Raw genomic sequence first — 14824 nt, forward strand, 5'->3', positions numbered from 1 at the left:
TTATGATAGTTCAGATCACTGATCTTATTGGTCCCTGCTTTCAGAAATGAACCGACATCACTATGCCCTGTACGTCCATAACTGCCGATTAGTATTTCTGCTGCGCAAAGACTTTGATCAGGCTGACACCTTTCGTCCTGCAGAGTTCCACTGGAAACTGGATCAGGTACCTGTGGTTTTCTTCTATCTGTAACCCATCCTTCTCTTCATCCCCTTCAGAAATCATGGAGAAGAATCCAAATCCTAGCATAACTGCTTTGGGAAATCAGAAGTCTATTGCAATTGTGTTGCAACTTGTAACTGTTGTAGCTCTAATTGGGATCCTCCTAAAAATACATAAATAAGTCAACTTGGTTGAGTCATTTTATCCAGTAGGTTTTTTTAATTGGGGCATTTTAAACAGTAAGTAAAGGTTTATATCCTTCAGCAATGGATGGAGACATGACATTGCATATAGTTCCCTAAAAGTTTTCCATTTATCATTAAAAAAAAATAAAAATTACACTATCAGCACAATGGAAGTAATGGAAACTTTTCCAATAAAGAATATGCTGACACACAGGCCTTTGTAATATGTCATTAATCTAATCTGCAAACTTTTACTTTCTTCTGCTGTGCTGTATGTAATTTCTCCTTATTATGAAAAGTATATCAAAAGGAAATTATTATTAAAGAGATAAGAGTTGCCTTTCATAGATTTATGAATTCTAACTGGGATAAAGATCATTTGGATGAAAGAAGACAGGCATCAGTAAAGTAGTATTTTCTCAAGGCAAGTTTCTTCATGTCTTTGAGTCTAAACTATAGTATTGAAAATCTAGATAAAGGAATGGTTACTTTTCCTAATGCACCTTCAAAATGCATATAAAAATATGATCTTTGTCATGATTACTGGATGAATGTGGTAAGAAACCATGTGATGATCATAGTGCTTGCTTTTCATTTCCATTAACCAGTTTGGAATCACTTTCTGCTGTACTTGATACGAAATCTTACAGTGTCTAGAAAGGAGTAAATTTACATTAGACCATATTGAAGATGACAAGTTGTGGGTAATTGATGCCACCTCAGATAATGCTGTTCCGAGTGCTGAAGGTGGATTTTTATTTCTAAACTGTATACTAAGCATCTGAATTAATGATAATACAAAGTTTATGTAAAGTGTTTTGACTTTAAAGTTGAATGCAATGAACTTTTCTTCTTTATCCTTACAATGAGAAAGGCCTGAGGTCCTTTCAATAAATGAAATTTGTGTGTAAGTCTTGTAACTTATCCATGACAAAATACTGGAAAACGTACTGCCAAAGATAATTTTCCATTGACGGGGAATGTATTTGATTGAAAGAAATTTTTCATCTCTATTGCCACTTACAATTACTTTGTTATTACTCTACTTTCTCAAGACAATTTCCATACTTTTTTTTAAAAAGACAGGAAAAATGGCATAATCTGAAAAGTACAGGAATGCTAACATCTTTCCAATTAATTTTTTCTTTCTTATATCATAAAACAGACACTGTATCCTGAACTGTTTTTCTTTTTTTCATATCAAGCAAATTTTTGTGTGTGATTAGCCTTGCACTGGAATTTGATTAGCATCCACATTATTAATGAGCAACATATGCTTTTTATATTTCTATTTAACAGTATTATTTCCTTGCAGAAAGTGCTGCTCATCTCAGAAATCTGCTTCTGAGTGGCCTGTTGATTTGGGAAATGTGTATGAATTTGCTAGGAGTGAGTGTATCTTAACTAGTTTAGTACAAGTACTGTTTTTTCTCTAAGAAGGGATAAAGAGTACCTTGGGCAAGTCTACAGATTTTGTCTGAAATTAATTAACCTTAGGGACATGGTTTAGTGGTGTCGATAGAGCTAGGACAAAGATTGGACTTGATGATATTGAAGGTCTCTTCCAACCGAAACTGTTCTATGATTCCATGATTCTATGATTCTATAACCTAAGGGAGTTGCACGAGCAGTCAACTTCTCACATCTTCAGCTGACATAAAGTAGAATACCAAATATGGTGACAGGAACCCATTTTGGTGTAAATCCTAAAGGAACCTGAAGGGGTGGCTGAATAAATCCTTGGAGGTATTTTGAGATTCAATTGATTATACTCTGAGTTATATTTCTAGAAGGAAGTTATTTTGTTGAACTCATCTCAGCAAGAGCGTATATTAAAGGCAGTCCATAGTAGAGCTTGACACATTAACTCTTTTCATTTGTACTGTTTGTTTCTAAACTGTTTATTTTCTGCCAATAATAATTTGTGTAATCTGAAATATGCTCCCAAATTGCAGCACTACAGAAAACTTGAGCTGCAATTGGGCACTGAAGGGAGAACCTTCCTAACTACTGTTGAAAACTCCCTCATGATGGAAAATAGAGATAGAAAAGATTTTTTAGGTTACATTATTCATTTCCTTTCATTCAGCCACTGTCAATTGATTACCACAGTATAGTTTCAACTGCTCTTTCTAGCTGAAAAAGAACGTAAGATTAAAGTATACATAAAAGTTGTTATGGGTTGTGTGACCAGACTAATTTATATTGTCATCGTGATACTCTTGTAAGTTTTGTCATGAAGGGACCTGGTAAAGATTGCTTCTTTACCTCTTCTTCAGTGCTCCATCTGGTCTGTTGTATGGTAGAGTAAATTAAGAGAAGCTGAAAATAAAGCATATGTGAATAATGGGCTGGTAAGGAACTTGCATGGTTTTGAAGACCAGGCAGTGGGATTTTCACTGCGAAGTAGTAAAATTGTGCCAGCATCTAACTGTCTACCTTAGAAAGCACAGGATATTTTAAAACTGCATCAAAATGCAAGTTAGCATCCCACTACAAAATTCCTCTAGATCTCAATAAGAAAAGAAGCTGGGGCTAGTTTTTCAAAAGTAGATTAAGTGCTCTAGATATTTCTGAAGAACCTACCAGTTGATTATTTTCATGTTTAGAAACTGAAATACCTCTGGAAATCTCACCTTCAGAACTGTTCATTTTGTAGTGGTGTATTCTCCGATTCCTTGGGTTTTTTTAAGAAAAGCATGGGAATTAAGCTGTACCTACCTGTTGTACAATTTCTCACCATCTACACTGCGCTGTGATATGGGGTGCTGTAGACAATATTGCATATATGACTCTGGAAGACAGTTCAAGAGTTGGTACCAGCACAGACATAGTAGAGTAAAATGTGGCAGAGTATTGCTGAGCTCGCTTTATGATAGCGACAACAATCTGTAGCTTGTTTTGCTGAGAGGAATCTGGTGACCTTGGAATAGGGTGAAGCACAAACTAGTGAAATCATTTATTGTTCTTACTGCAGAGTTGTTAAATTTATTATTTGTACCAGCTGCTTTGGGCTCTATCTAGTCCACAAGACTACTCATTCATTTAATGTCATGTAACATTTTACATAGCTACTCCTGAGCAATGCATCTGAAGCTGTGTAATACATGCAGCCATCGCAACTGCCATGCACAGCAAGTGTCTGAAACCTCCACACAGTCGTGGCTGCCAAGTTAGCTCAGGGAAGGCTGTGTCTTTGTGTTGGTTCACAGACCTAAGGATTTATTTCCAGCGTGGCTTTCAGTGTATTTAGCTGTGTTTGTTGTATTAAACTTAATGGACTTTGCTAGGCGAATTTTTTACATAATGTGCTGAGGATGCATGACCTGAGAGTGCTGTAACCCTGGGCATATGTGCCTTTAGTATTGAACTGCTAACATATGAGATGAGTATGTCTGCAAAAAGTGCTAATAATCAGAGGTAATAGACTTTAAACTGAAGGAATCTTTGTTACTTATAAGAAACATGAAAAAAGAAATTCATATAGTTTGGATTTTTCCCCCACATTCATCCTTTCAGAAATTAACTTGGTTGTGAGAGAATCCATTAGTAGGAATCTGGAAGAAAAGGTATGGAAAGAACCATATTAAAGAAAATCAGTGTCAAGTCTCTAATGCAAGCTGGGTAATAAAGTCTGCATGGTTTTCCCAAACAACTGCAGCAAATGCCCGATTAGAGGTAGTTCCTTTGTTTTACTATTCCCATTTTCTTGGAAGTGGAGGTGTTTCCTTTGCTTCAGGATCATGACCTTTTTTTCTGAGTTTCCCATGCAAAGGTTTAAATTGAGTATCATGATGTGTTTGTCAACTTTTTTATCATTTCTTTTCTCATACTTAACTATAAGACACTCTTAAACCTGAGAACCTATTGCAAAACATTTTGTCACCAAGGTCAGTAAAAGGCACCTAAATCACCATCTAATTGTCTGAATTTGGGTAGGAACACAGGTGTGATTTTAAGTGACTGGTTTAGGCAGCCAAATATAAATTTGGGCCATCTAAGAATAACACATAAAATTTAAAAACTGTTTATTTGTTTTTCTTAGAAAGCTGTGCTGATTTACTTTAGAGTTGCCTACTATCGGGATGCTTGTATGCTTAATATGCTTATCTTATGGACGTGTAACTGGGTTTAATAAAAAGAGCAGATTGTACAGCTTCCTCATGCACACAGGAGATAACTGCATGTGGGATGGGTCTGGTAGGGGCCTGAGCTTTCTGAGCTCCATACAGCACAAAAGTGCCCTTGGCGACCTGGGAGCTGGTAAACATCTTAACTTACATCTCTGATCACGTTTCCCTTCAGCCACTGGTGCCATGTCCAGTCTTGTCAAATTCCTTGATGCAAGTATGCTGGGACTGAAAAAGATAGCCATTTATGATGAGATTATGTATATTAGAAATGGAGTTCTGTTGAAATCAGTGCAAAAATGTTCGTTGTTTTTAAGAAGGGCAGAATTTCACCGTTGAGATGTTAAAAAAAAAAAAAACCAACCAAAAATCAAGTCATCTCACTTCTTTTTCTTTCAATGCAAAGATATTTCCAAAAGCACTTCAGGGAGCTCTGTTAGCAGCTCTGTTCTAAAGGTTTGAACTAATGCCCCTTCCTCTCATGACCATCTGCAGGAAAAACCTCTTTTGATCCTCAGATATTTGCTATAAGAAATGTCTTGTGTGTTCCCCATTTCTGGTTAATATAGTGAGAACTCTCTCCCTCAATTTCTGTCCATTTAACTGTTGTTTTCTATAGCCCACACAGGACCAAATAAAAATAATAGTTTGCATAATGAACCAAGGCATTCAAGTCTTTGGTGACAGTGGAAATCATAACATTAAATTGGACGATTTAATACAGTGTGTTTCACACTCTGTTCATCATAGATACTACATTTCTCATACTAATATTGAGGACAGTCAAGCCAAGAGGTATTTTTCCTTCCCCTAAATGAACAGAATAGGAACATTTTTTTGAGTGGGAGAAAGGATCTTAGCCAGGGATGGACATTTTTATCATGTACTTGTTTTTATTCACAATGAGAAATTATTTTCTGTTTTATATCCGTGTTATCATCCTGAAAATAGTCTTCCAGCCCACAGGCAGAATTGGTATTGATCTCGTTAAAAAACAGGGAATGCACCACATGATCTGGAGTCATTCTAAGTCAGAAAAAATAGATAAACATACAGAAAGTTACTGTTTCTTTTCTAAGATGAGAGAAATTGCTTTGAACAATCCAAAACAAGCCTGCAGTGCTTTTCATTGTAGAGAAGCCCCAAACAACTACTCTCATAATAGGAACTAGAGAAAGAGGTTTGGATGAATCTGAGTTTGCTGCATTCTATCTCTGTGTGTGCACATAGGTGCTGAAGGGTCAAGGCAAGGCCTCCATTTGCATTTAACCACTTCACTGACCGCACACCATAGGGTTTTCTACTTGTAGAAAGCAGTCTTGTCCAGCCAAGCTCTTCATTCCTGTTTACTTTTTAAAATAAGCTACTGTACAAGGACATGATAGAGCAGGAACTGACTTTTGAAGAAATGTATGTTACATAATAAGAGGGCAAAATGAAAGGCATTTGGTATCTAGACCTTTTCTTTAGTTAAATTAGCTGCTTCCATTAAATTACGCCCTTTATGAGTGAAAGTTGTTCTTACATGCTGGATTTTGAGAAATTGTTTAGTTGTGTGCATCTAGTTTTGAGAGGACAGTCATTCACATTATGGAAGCCCTAAGTGGCCTCCTTTTTGAGAGGCTCAGAGAGAAAGAAAATGAGTGATTAGTTGTGGAAGGCACATAGTATTCTCAGTCCTAGAGGGTTAAGGGTACATGGAGGAGATAGGTAGGTTCAAGGTTCCATCACCTCCATGCACTGAATTTCACCTCTCACGAAAAGACCTCAGGCTTGTCAGTCCCATGCTTTCCAACAGGATGCCCTATTAAAAGTTAACTTTTCTTTTTATGGTGGAGTTTAGTTGTTAATTTTTGCTTGAAGCTCAAAAGAGTTTGTTCTGTTCTTAATCACTTATTTTACAAATTGGTATGCAGACCTGCACTGCTCTGTGCGTACATCTTTAATAAAACTACAGAAAGAAGTAAGTTAGGTGTTCTCCTACAAAGACAGTAAGAGATAAACGATAAATGAATCATGCTAATCCTGCAACAGAGATGAAATAATTCCAGGACTTAAAAAGTCTTTGCAGCATCCACAGAACCCCAAGTGTCTTGCATTATAGCCCTGTCTATTCTGGCACAGTTTATTTACCAGGTTCCCTCTCTAAATGTTATTTTGACAAATTTTTATTCAGCATCTTGCTTCAAAACAGCTTTTGCTTGCACAAGGACGAGTCAGCAGTGCTGATAAATGCCAAAAATATTATTTGAGATTACAATTGAAAGAAGATTGTTTAATATATATTTTTATTGCAACTGCAATATCACTGCTAATAACAAAATCTTGACAAACAAATCACAGTGGCAGGCAAGAACTTGCTTTATGACACATAAAAATTGCTTTGGGCCAGGTCTGAAGTATTCTCTATAAACTGGCCTGATTTTATGCATTTCTGATTTCTGCAGTCCCACCCATTGTGAAACACAGGGACTGCTCTGTGCTTCTGTAAAATTTCTATGACCCTTAAGGAGCAACTGAGCTGCCTGTAGAAAATATTTTATAATTTATCTATTTACATTTACTTAAAATTATATGGACATGTTTCTGTATATTTGTATTCTGCATTTTGCAGTTTTCTTGTTTTTCTGACCGTAACAGTTTTATTACAACAGTATAGGATTTTCAAATCTGTTTGCATTGCCTTACTGTTCCCAAGGACTTAAGATGAGCTAGGTCAACCCTTCTGAAAATGATACCTATTATGTGTTGTCCTTCAGCTCTTACATGAGCAACTGTTATTCACATATGTATTTACGTGTGTTACCTAGGGAAGTTAGAACTATGGCAACCAGCAAGCCCTTTAGACCCCAAGACACCCACTTTTTGATCAAAACAAAGAAGAGAATTTTTTTTTTAAAAAAAAAAAAAAAAGGAAAGGAATTAAGTATAGAATGAAAAAGAATGTAAAACTGGCTATAGCACCATGAAATAATGAGAAGTATTATGCTCTTAAAGCATACTGTGCGAAGGCCCCCAAATCAGTTTAGTTTCTTGTATACAGAATATCTTGATATGGTGTTATTTATATGCCTAAACAAGCTGGATCAAGGTGTCTGATATTTGGCCTTATTTCTACAGTACTCTGGGAACTCTAGAAATATAAAGCCTAGAACAGGGATTCCCAATCAAGCTATGCATGGTTTCTGGATGTCCACAGTTCAGGAAGAAAGTATGGTGGTGTTTTTCCATTGATTTACTTTCCACACCTGGATAGTATCTCAGGAGTAGCTAAGCCTAGAAACGCATATGTTCAAGCAAGTGATGAACAATTATGTAAAAATGCAAAACTGAGCAGCTTTCTAGTTATACAGTTAAAAAATAAGCACAGGGTGCTGCCTAACTGTAGTCGTCAAGTGTTACTGAACTGACATGCTTGCTTGATGCAATTTACCAACAAAAAAGGTGGATTAGAATAGAATTATTTCATCACGAATGAACTGTGGATCTAATTTACTAAGACACATTGAAGTTACACCATGACAGCACAAAGACATGCTGCAGCTACAGTACATAATCAGGGCTTTCAGGTGCTTCGTCTGTCAGTATGATTAAGCAATTTCATTATTTAAAGCTGTAATTAAGCCATCCATATTTTTGAAACCTATTGTGAAAATAAGTATTACACATGACGAGTTTCAAGGCTACAAAAGCAGCTCACAGCTTGCATGTAAACTAGTTTGCAAATTCTTATGCTTCACTGCAGTTGTCACAATGCAACAGTGAATACACATTATATAGAAAGGTTCTTATTTGAAAGCCAAATACCTTGTTTTCTATTGCAGTTATTTCCTTGTATCAAATAAGACATGAAAAAAAAAATCCTCATTCCAGGATTTCTTTCATTGTGCTATGGGAATTCTAGATATGACACATAAGTTTCATGAAGCTCATCTTTGATTATTGAAGTACGTTAGAGTGCAGGGAATGTGTCTTGTTATACTGCCAGGTTGGTGACTATGTGTGAAAGACACCTCAGGGCGTACATTTCTCTGAGGTTAATGGAGTCTCCTATGGAATAGAGGTTGGTGATCAGTAGGAAATAGCTTGGTCTTACAGGAAAAACTTATCTGGCCAATATCCAAAGCAGAATTAATGGCAAGAGGGAGTCATTTGCACAGCTCAAGAGCAGGTGCTGGTTTGAGAAGAGCATAATATTGAATGTGAAATATAATGTGAAATTCTGGCAAATGAGATAAAATGGTAGATCACATTATGATCAGTTCCAGTGAACTCGGTCTACCACACTTAGCAAACTGAATGGAAATCTTCCTATTGTATTGTTGTCCATAAATCCAACTTGTTGTTTGACTAGAAAACTGAAGCTTTAGAAATCTGATTCTTTGCTACTGAAATGTGCATTCAAATGGAATTAGGACTTGATCTACTTATCTTCCTTTTTTATATTTTACCCATTAAATTTTATTTTCTTACACTTACTATTCAGATTGTAGTGGATGTACTTGGTGCAACCTTGGCAGAGAGAGATGGACTTTATATGTCCTCCTAAAATTCCTTCCAGCCTTGTTATGTGTGACTCTCTAATTAATGCCTAATATTTTTAAAATATATTGTTATGGTTGCTAATGGTTTAATGAAGCTTATATCAGTAATTTGTCATGTGAAAGTAACCATATAAACAACTCCACATCTAAGACTGTAGGAGACATTTAGTATGGATTTGTCAGTTCTCACTGTACCACCTCCCTAGATAATCAAAACTAATTTTCTTATTTATAGAACTCTTGAGATGTATTCAGAATGTCTGTGATGGGTAAAGCAAATGTTTATGATTTACAGTATTTTGAAGAAAGATCAATTTCACTTTTCACAAAGAGCTCTACTTTTTTAAGATATTGACTGTCTTAGGACAGATTTTAAAAACTTTTTGTATTCACCGGACCTTCAGGAGAATTTGTATCTATTGGCTTTATTGAACTGTTATGAGATTAGTGGGCTTATTTGCTGCAGAAAGTAAAAAATTCCTGAGGGCTGCAAAGCTTATAAGCCAGTGCCTCCACTGGTGTAAATCTGCCCTGTTCTCGATGCAACTGCTACTGCACTGGCTGAGAATCTAAACCTTCACTTTCTTAACAGATATACACTTTGTAAGAGTAAAGGGAACATCATCAGCTTTTGAATAAGGTCAGGATAACTGTGCAGTTTTTTAATTCAGTGCCACCAATTAGAAATGAAGTCTTCAAGTTGTGCATGGATCCAGATCCGTGAGCTTTGCCAGAGCGTGACAGAGCCAGGATTACTTCAAAATTTAACCAGCATCTCAGCTCTGATTATGTTACAAATAAGTGTGAATCCATTTATAGTATAGTAGTATTATTAGTGCTGGCTAGAAAATGGAAATCCTTAATAATTTCATGTCTTAAAATAATTTTTTTTACTTTAGAGTCACATATTCTTTGTAGGAAGGAATTGAACCCTACAGAAGCTTCCCAGGCAGGCAAAAGCAGGATCCTCACTTGCATTTTCCATTAGCACAAATTGTTTTCCAATGAAACTGAAAGTTTCTAAGCACAACTTTAGTGTCAAAAATTGCAACTTCATTGAATCATAATTTCAGGAAAATTACTGACATGCTTCAGTATTATTATTGATACTGTAGTATTTTTAATTAGTATTATTTTTGTTAGTATTATTTGCATATTAAAGTCATAAAAATCCTACATCAGCAAGTAAATTTCCAAAAAGAAACATCACTATGACATATCTGTTGCACAAAGTTCTACTATCGTATTGTAGCGTACCTTCCAAGTTTTAAAGTATCCTCACAGGACCCAGTTGAGTTCCTATTCCTAATTTACTCATGCCTGCTCAAAAATAAATGAAAAGCTGCAGGCAGACAGTGCATGGATCTTCCAAGCCCTGTGCTGCTGTTCTTCCAAATGGACAATTAGTGATATTCAAGACACTGAATAATTTTACTGCATTTTTTCAAGCAGTTAGTCAGAGTTCAGGGCCTTGCTGTTATCTTCCAATCTTACAATGATTGTTTTATTACAGATTCAGCCTTTTCCCTTTCAATTTGTTTACTCCAATTAACCTGTGTACTCAAATTTGTTCAGAGCAATTCACTGTTGTGGTTGCAATTGAATACACAGCCTGAATGGCATTTTTTATTCTTTGCATAAGCGGCCTCAAGCTCTCTCTCACTGAGGCATCTCTGCTGACGTCACTGGATTTGATTGCACTCCCAAGTTACTTGTTTGCTGTAATGCTCCATGCCCAGCACAGCACATGGCCTGATTGCAAATTCAGTTTCCGTTTTCTGTGTTCTGAATATTCAAATAAATGTGGCTTGTTTAATGAAGATTCTTGCAGTAGCTTATCACCCAGTGCTCAGCTAAAGTAAATAGAAGGAGAATTGGGGTCACAGTTAAATGTATTACAAATCAAAGAGAAAATTATTTTATTAATCTAACTCTAGTGTGTATGCAATAGAAGACCATGCTACTTTATATGCAGAGGTAACAGGAAATGTCCAGTTTCCTTTAGATAACTGCTATAAGAGACCTTTCTGAATGTTATACTTGGATTCCTTGCAGTACTGTTCTTCCCTTCCTTGACTGTCACTTTCTGGTTCTAGTGGACTAATTGTGTTTTGATTTCAGAAATACACAGCCCTGAGCTGGCATACCATTTACCTATGGGCTTATCTTTCAGTATTTAAACAGATACAGTGGTTTTCATTAAAAATCCACATACTTACATATAAAAGCCATTCTAATTTGAAGTTTTAATTGCAATTTTCATACATGTTAAGGAGTTTGTTTTGTTTTGGAATTTAGGCAACAAGATCAGCCCAGAAATAAATCTGCACCTACGTTACCAGCTGATTAAAACACACCCACCTTTCAGTTTTGTGTTACACCAAGCAATGGTTAGGTCTTATGGAAACACATTTAGGCTGGTAGAGTCTTACAACAGAGGGTTTTCTGCAAAGCCTTTAATTGCTTGTCTTGGAAGTTTTCAGGGAAAGAATAAAGCCTGTTTAATTGTTCACCACACAGCTTTTCATAAAGGCTCAGGAAATCAAGTAATCCTCTGATTTCTTACATGCTCTTGAACTTTTTAATCAGATATATTGAAAGACTTTTAAGTAGATGCCTCTTTTGTCATGACCTTGACAGTTGGGTGACTAGCCATCTTTTCAGCGTTTGAAAGCCTTCTGCAATCCTTCAAGCCAATGAATCAGTTCTTGATGTGTACATGCACTAAGGTATCTTAGAATCAACCACCAAAAAAAGCTTTATCCTTCAAAATTATGTAGGCTCCAGTACCTTATTCCTGCCTTAATTCCTAAATTTTGTTGGCTTTACATGAAGTAACATTTACTTGAAAATTTGAAAAAGATCAACAGTTCAGTATTTCCTGAAATGTGCACAGTAGATATATTGGGTTCTGTTAGAAATGTCCGAGTTCCAAGTTGTGGAAGTGCTACTTTTAAGCTTTGGTATGAAAAAGTGTATGTGTCTCTGACTGCTATTGATATGACTGCTATGAAAAACATGTCCCTTACATTTCATGCCTTCAAAAAGTGTGTCTATCAGTTTCCAATTTCATGATACCTCTCCCAGCAGCAGAAATATTCAGGTACTTATAGTTTAAGGGCATCTTACAGTGCTTATTTTAAACTGAAATAGTATTTTAATAGGATGGACGTGTGCTGCATGGTCAGTTGCAGAGTGTATGAATCTGAGCTGAAGTCATACAAGGTATTTTTTACAGTTTTACTTTGAAATAGTTCATCGAAAATGCAAAAAATGTTTATTCTATTGCTATAATTTCCAGATTTCAGTGCAGCTGAAATTCAGCTATCAGCTTAGAAAACTAAATAAAAGCTTTACTACATTGGATTAGTCACACAGTCTGTTGATGTGTCGTATGTCTTTGTATGTATTGTGAATGAGGATTTTGTCTAGAGTAACAGAATACGAAACCTGCATCACTTCATGGTGTATTAACTTCATACCCATAATTTGAAAATCAGAATACACATAAGACTTTTTTAGTAGCCAGAAGAAACACAAATGTTGCTTTTCCATAATTTTTTCAATATGCAGTACTCTAAAGTACGTTATTAATTTGTACAGTCAGCAATGCTATCCTTTTAACCTAATCAGCACTGGGAATGCTACATGAAAATTAATGACTCCTGTGCACCAAGGGATGGGTGGGTGCACGGCTGCTGCGCACTTGAGGGGAGCACACAGCCCCACACTGTTTGATACTCTTGCAGATTCATTGTGATAGTTGGCTGCCCCAGAGAATTGCCTTTTCTCAGATAATAAATTAGCTGTGCTTTCAGCTGTGGTTTTGGTATGACAGATAGAGTGTAAATGTGATTTCTCACACTAAGTGCATGCTGCGTTCACACCCTTCAGACGTGTTTGGTCATCATCAGGAAACACTTGATATACAAGCCCTTCCAGGAGCTTCAGAATCTTTTCTTTTAGAGCTAAAATGTGAGAGGACAAAAAATGTTAAATGAAAAAATAATACTTAAAGCTTATGATTCAGAAGATGCTTTGTCATACTTCAAGAGTAAGAGTAAATATTAGAGAAAAAAGAAATTTCAAAAGGAGATACAGATTTTGTCTACACACCTCCAGGTACAGACAGACAAGAGATACAGGGATACATATCAAAATATGTATTTTGATTGTATTCTTGGGATATTAATTATTTTTTTTTATAAAAGGGAAACCTGAGAATATTTTTTTTAAAACCAAAGTCGTCTTTTGTAGTAATGGTTTCATCTGCCACCCATAAGTCTGCTACTTACCTGAGAAAAAGGGAGAGGGAGGCATTTTTGTGGGAACTTAATTTCCATAAAGTTTTCTACATAAAATTATCCACAAAGTCATCTCACATAATTTTTGTTCACAGCATAAAAATTAGGTTTCAGAAAGAACATGGGTCCACGTATTTCCTGTGCAATGAAGTATCTCAGGCTTCATGGTGCTACAGTGGATATTAATCAAGGAGAGCAATCACTAGCCTTGGACAAGTGAAGTAAATTCTGCAATAGAACTGTAATGATACATGGATATCATTCATTAATATTTCAAATAGTCTTCAGTTGCTGAGCGTAATCTACTTATATGTCATGCTGTACATATGTAAACCCAATTTTGATCTCAGCTTCGTTGTTTAGAAGGAAGAGAAAAGTTCATACAACTGAAAATCTCATGCATAGAAAATTCCCAGTTTTAATAGCTGTACTATATAGGGAATTGCAAAAGTTCTGTATCTAAGATTGCATCGGACCTTGTGTATTTCCACTTATCTTTTGAAGTTATCTACATTTATAATGATTTATGGGATTTATGATCTTGATAGCAATGGATAGGCTAAATTAGTATTCTTTGGGGAGTTTTGATGTACAAGATGTACGCTTACTGTACACAGGCAAATTATTGGCCAGAGTTACTTTTACTATTGATTTGGCTTACCTCTGTATTGCCATAATTAATTTTTAACATGTAATCTGAAGAATGCTTATTGGTGGGTAATCACTTCATAACCTTTTATTCCTTATTGCTATGTGAACTTTATCTGTTTTATAAATTAATTTTTAGGTTCAGCGCACTATATTTGAATAGGGCACAAAGATTTCCAGTCCCTGAATAGAATGTAGCAGCAAACACTAAGATGTTATTGTCGATTGTGAATATATGAGTACTTTACAAAAGCAGCAATGTATATTTAATCTAATCCTCTCCATGAGGAGTAGTACCTATCAAAAAGCGTAAAGCTGGCTGCTGGGTCTGACCGAGAGTATTGGAAGGGAGAAAAGTAGCAGTGAAGCAACCGGATATGTTGGATATGAGAATCTATGAGGAACTTCTGTAAGACCTTTGACACAATCACCTACAACATCCTTCTGTATAAATTGGAGAGGTATGGATTTGATGGGTGGACTGTTCAGTGGTGAGGAATTAATTGGTTCGGTGGTAACATCCAGAAGGTAGTGGTCAGTGGCTCAATGTCCAGATAGAGACTGGTAACAAGAGGTGAACTCATGAGGTTCAACAAGGCCATGTGCAAGGCCCTGCGCCTGGGTCGGGGCAATCCCAAGCACAGACACAGGCCGGGCAATGAGTGGATCAAGAGCAGCCCTGCTGAGAAGGACTTGCGGGTGCTGGTGGATGAAAAACTGGATATGACCCGGCAATGTGCGCTCACAGCCCAGAAAGCCAGTCGCATCCCGGGCTGCATCAAGAGAAGCGTGACCAGCAGGTCGAGGGAGGTGATTCTCCCCCTCTGCTCTGCTCTGGTGAGAGCCCACC

General features: G+C 36.4%; 1 protein-coding gene across 3 annotated transcripts in view; it reads left to right on the plus strand.

Moving 5' to 3' along the window:
* The window catches only part of CLSTN2 (calsyntenin 2), a 224559-nt gene that overhangs the window by 162597 nt on the left and 47138 nt on the right, over nt 1–14824 (plus strand). For all 3 annotated transcript variants that reach the window (XM_086467855.1, XM_086467857.1, XM_086467856.1), the window contains one exon: nt 45–166. In XM_086467855.1, coding sequence (XP_086323981.1) covers nt 45–166 — 122 coding nt within the window. The remainder of the gene's footprint in view (nt 1–44; nt 167–14824) is intronic.

Source organism: Leptosomus discolor, chromosome 7 (assembly GCF_034619465.1).
Source record: "Leptosomus discolor isolate bLepDis1 chromosome 7, bLepDis1.hap2, whole genome shotgun sequence".
NCBI classification, from domain to species: Eukaryota; Metazoa; Chordata; class Aves; order Leptosomiformes; family Leptosomidae; genus Leptosomus; species Leptosomus discolor.